The sequence below is a fragment of the Colobus angolensis genome, unplaced genomic scaffold, assembly GCF_000951035.1.
Source record: "Colobus angolensis palliatus isolate OR3802 unplaced genomic scaffold, Cang.pa_1.0 Scaffold71, whole genome shotgun sequence".
NCBI lineage: Eukaryota > Metazoa > Chordata > Mammalia > Primates > Cercopithecidae > Colobus > Colobus angolensis.
The window spans coordinates 944270-949563 of record NW_012120821.1 but is presented as its reverse complement, the minus strand read 5'-3'; the positions used below and the strand labels follow the sequence as shown (position 1 = coordinate 949563).

The following is a 5294-nucleotide window of genomic DNA, read 5'->3' as shown; positions in this document are numbered from 1 at the left end:
TCCCTCCCCCCTCCCCCCTCCCCATGATAGGCCCCGATGTGTGATGTTCCCCTTCCTGAGTCCAAGTGATGTCATTGTTCAGTTCCCACCTATGAGTGAAATTACAGAGACACATACACACATACATAGACACACACACACATACATTATATATGCATTAAACATACTTAAGAAGAAGGTTTAAATTCATTTTACTTTTAGATCCAGGTGGTAGGTGTAATATTAGGTGTAATATTAATAGCAGCAGCAGTAGTAAGAGAATAGTAATAGTAATAATAGCAACTATCACTTACCTTGCTCTTATTATGTGTCAAAGCTATTTATACATCACGTCAGTTAATCCTCACAACAACCCTATGAAATTGTACTATTATTGTCATTATTCCCATTTTTCAAGAGAGGAAACAGGCACAGAGAGGTTAAGTGACTTAGACAAGCTCACATGGCCAGTAAGTAAATCAGGCAGTTTGACCTCAGAGTCACCTCTCTAAGCACTTACTGTCCCTGTCCTTCACTCAGAGAAATGGTAGCAATAAAACAAGGAACAGGGAAAAGGAAAATTAAATGTAGCCCTTCCTCCATTTGTGATGTTGTCACCCTAGTGGAGAATAAGCCAGAAGCTTGGATATTTTAGCTCACTGCTTCCCAAACATCTTCATCTCCCAAAACTGGTAAATGTATAATTCCAATGTAATTGGTAACTTCATATGAGCAATTAAAAACAAGCAAAAACTCTACCACATTGAAAAAGACTTTTGTAACTTTCCTTTCAGGACACAGTGAGAACACAGCCATGGGTAAAAGGTGACTTTCACTAGGGACATTCACTGCTCAAGGAGAGCATAAAAACATCCTTGAGCAGGGAAGGAAGTGGTGAGGTGCTGGGGAGGGGCTAGAGCTCCAGATTATCAGGATCCAACTCTACACTCCTGAGTTCTCAAGGCACGTGGGAAACAAGACACCAGCATGAATGCGGAGTAGCTCAGGACGGGGGACCCTCCTCTTCAGGAGAGGAGATGCGCGCATGTGTGCTTGGCAGGCTTTTCATTTACAAGATGACCTTGGAGAAGCTATTTAACAGGTGAGCACTGATTTCCTCAGACATAAATGAGAATAATGAGACATTTACCTCCCTTATGCAACAGAATCATTGTGAGGGGAAAAAAATAACATGATTACCCCAAAGAAATATAGTTTAATCAATATATAAGGCTAATATTTTTTTTAGCACAAGCAGCTTTTTAATCTCATTTCCTTTTGAGGATAACTCTCGCCTTTCACTTCTCAGTTTCTCAGATTCATAGGGAAAACTTCAACCCTGACTTTTCAGTCTTAGCCCCGACTCCTTAAGAATCAGATAACGTTTCCACAAAGACTTAGGCAGTTCATGAAGAAAAGTCATAACTATTAAAGTGGCAAATTAACCTAGAAATCAGCCAATCAGCCACTAAAGCAAGGACAGAAAACTGCAATGTCAAAGAGCAAACATGACTAAGCCCAGCACTGCACTGCCACAAAAATACACCAGCTCACCTGAAATGGATACTTATTTTGACAGGGAATGACACCATCATCATTCTTCACTATTTCCACACACTTGATTTTTGAAACATCAATAAACCCCTTTCTGTATTTCTTCTGTTAAAAGAAAAAAAAGAGAAGTATTACAACCATAAGACATAAAAAAAATTAACAGTATTATTATTAATGAAATTTTGCTCTGATTCAAAATATTGCAATTTCTTTAAAATTATCTACATCATGTTTCCCACTAACTTCTAAAATTATTCAAAATACTAACACTGTGATTATTGTAATCAAAATTATTAAATCCTTTAATTTATCAAGATGAAACTGCTCTGTCCTGCCCCCAAAAAGACTCCAGAATGGGCCGGGTGCGGGGCCTCATACCTGTAATCTCAGCTCTTTGAGAGGCCAAGGTGGGATTACTTGAGGCCAGCAGTTCGAGACCTGGCCAACATGGCAAAACCCCCATCTCTACTGAAAATACAAAAATTAGCCAGGTGTGGTGGTGGGCACCTATAATCCCAGCTACTCAGGAGGCTGAGGCACGAGAATCACTTGAACCCAGGAGACGGAGGTTGCAGTGAGCCAAGATTGGGCCACTGTACCTCAGGCCTGGGTGACAGAGTAAGACTCTGTTTCAAAAAAATAAATAACTCCAGAACAGAAAAACTCCCTTTCATAGCTACCTGCCCCTGCCAGATACACAAGTTGTTCAACTTCTTCACGTTCTTGATGATAGTCCCCCAAAATAAAGTGTCAAAGACCAAGTCAAGCAAAATTCCATTTACTCAATTACATATGCAACTTCCAGCCAGCTCTGTTTTCCCCTTCACTGGGGTAGATGCCTCCAGTAGAGGCCGCAAACAGAACTGAGAGTTATGTGAGATGGATTTAAAATATTCACAAAAAGCTTCCATTCAGAGTCTATTATTAAATATTCTAATTTTCTTCCCTATTGCCTGCCCTCCCTGCCTGCTGTAGATCTGCCTGTAGCAATTAACTAACAGCCCATCAAGACTCCCCGCTCCAAAATTATCCACACCTTTAAGCATAGTTATCCCACACTTGTAAATTTATCCTAGGGAAAAATCCAAAAGAAGACAAAGCAGTATGTGCAAAGATAATATAATACAGCCACTAAAAATTATTACAAACACAACGTAGAAATAAAAATGCATTTGCTGAATAATATTAACAGATGAATTCCACACAAAAGTTACATAAAGACTAAGGTTACTTTTTCTTCATTGGTAGGTATTCATATGACAAAGAATAGAAGAAAAAGAGAAATGAAGAATGTTGTATTAGAGATGCCAGCCATCCCCTGGTGTTAGTCATTGAAAATTATTTTATCTAATGTTCTGAAACCCCAGCTCTGGCCACAAGCTTTGGGGTCCCCACCCCACTCCCAGGAACCTGCTCTGCATCCTCATTGTCACCACAGGACTTCCACACCTGCCTCATTCACCTGGGCCATCAGCAGTTCCCATCCGACTAGAGGACTTTGGCTGTCATCTCCCCAGTGCATATTTATATCCCCCAACATATGCACACACTAGAACCCCACACCCCCTTGACACTTGATATGGTCTGGCTCTGTGTCCCCACCCAAATCTCATCTCAGAATTGTAATCCCTACAATCCTCATGTGTTGAGGGCAGGACCTAGTGGGAGGTGATTGGATCATGGTGGCAGTTTCCCCCATGCTGTTCTCATGACAGTGACTGAGTTTTCAGGAGATCTGATGGTTTTATAAGGGGGTCTTTCCCTTTTACGCGTTTCTGCTCTCTCTCTCTCTCACCTGCCACCATGTAAGGTGTGCCTCTTCCCCGTTTGCCATGATTGTAAGTTTCCTGAGGCCTCCCCAGTCATGCAGAACTGAGTCAATTAAACCTCTTTTCTTTATAAATTCCCCAGTCTTGAGTATGACTTTATAGCAGTGTGAGAATGGACTAATACAACAGTTTTGTCAGTCCCCAGTTCCATCCACACCTTTCCCCATTCCCTTCACACGTGGCTATGGAAGGTCACACACACAATCCTAACTGCCATCTCTATGCCCAGTCAGGCCTTCGCTGCTGCTCATCAGCCGTCGTGTATATCTCTAGTGAAGAGAATCCAGCGGTCTCCAGGGTCACTACCAGTGCCCTCAAAACTACAAACTTCACATTCCCTTTGCCTCAGTGGACTCCCTCCCTCTCTGCTTTACAGAGGAGACAGCAGTCATCCAGGAGTACATCCCCAAATTCTTCCTTCTGCAGTTCAAGAATATGCTAAGATTTTACCCTTTTTTCTTTTCCTTTATCCTGTCTCAAAGAGAAAAGTTAAAAAGACACAATGGTTGAGACACTATCGCTGGCACTGAACACATGTTATTTCATTCTGTGCTCACAGTATCCCTGTGAGGTACACATAAGTTGATTCTTTTATTTATTCTGCCAGCAAACACTATGGGACACCAGCCCAACAGGGCAACAAGTACCGTGCAGAGTGCTGGGGTTTCAAAGTTATGAAAGGAGGGTTGAGGGTCTCTTCAAGAGGATTTTACCATTTGATGGGTGGAAGGGGAAGAGGGATGATTCACAGTCTAGTAATGATCAAGCAATGCTCTCTTGTGGTATCCTACAGAGTGGGGCAGTGATGGGGCCACGAGAAGATGGGGAAGTTTCAGGAAGGAAGTGATATTTTGATTTTATTTTTAAAGGATAAGTATGAGTTTTCCTACAGAGACAATGGAGGGAGTTTCAGGCTGCAAAACAACAAAGTGCTGAATATTTAGGGAACAGAAAGAAATTCACTGGGGTTGAAGCTCAGGGTGGTTCAGGGGGCGTGTGGGAAATGACACCAAAGAGGCTGTCTGAGGCCACATTAGGAAGATGCTTCTGCACCAGCCTTACAAGCTTGGATTTATCCTGAGCAGTTTTCAATGGAGAATCAGGAGTGCAGATAATGATTACCAGCAGGTGAAGAATGAGTGTTGACAGGGAGGCTAGCTTGGTGACTGCTGTAATAGTTCAGGTGACAGATGAAGTTCTGAACCAAGTCAGTGGCAGTAAAGTAAGAAGAGCAAAGATGCCAGAGAATTTAGAAGGCAGAGTTCACAAAACTTTGTGACCATTTAGAAATGGGGATTAAGAGTAGAGAAGGACTGAGGGGGGCTAAGGGATTTTGAGTTTGAGTGACCAGGAAACACGGACGCTGTGAATTATGAGAAGGAACACAGAAGAACAGATCAGGTACGAGGAGGCAGGGCTGAGAAATGTTCAAGTGACAATTGAACAACCAGTTGGAAGTTAAAATATGGGTCTAGAACTCAGAAATGCTTAGCACCGTCTTTATAGATAAAGATAATTGTGCTGCAGAAATGCTTAGCGCCATCTTTATAGATAAAGACAATTCTGCTTTTCACAACACATATACAGCGGCAGCTTACTCTAGCCACATCTGAAGGTAACCCTGGGAGGTTAGGCAGGGCTGAGGAAAAAAACGATTGGAAGGGGCTGGGCGCCGTGGTTCACTCCTGTAATCCCAGCACTTTGGGAGGCCGAGGAGGGTGGATCATGAGGTCATGATCTGGCCAACATGGTGAAACCCCATCTTTACTAAAAATACAAAAATTAGCCAGACGTGGTAGTACGCACCTGTAGTCCCAGTTACCTGGGAGGCTGAGGCAGGAGAATAGCTTGAACCCGGGAGGCGGAGGTTGCAGTGAGCTGAGATAGCACCTCTGCATTCCAGCCTGGGCAACAGAGTGAGACTCTGTCAAA

The 5294-nt window shown here is 42.7% G+C and overlaps 1 protein-coding gene across 1 annotated transcript in view; it reads right to left on the bottom strand.

The window, feature by feature from the left end:
* Positions 1–5294, bottom strand: part of TEC (tec protein tyrosine kinase) — a 139152-nt gene that overhangs the window by 40914 nt on the left and 92944 nt on the right. The window contains exon 3 of the mRNA XM_011927314.1: positions 1534–1638. Coding sequence (XP_011782704.1) covers positions 1534–1638 — 105 coding nt within the window. The remainder of the gene's footprint in view (positions 1–1533; positions 1639–5294) is intronic.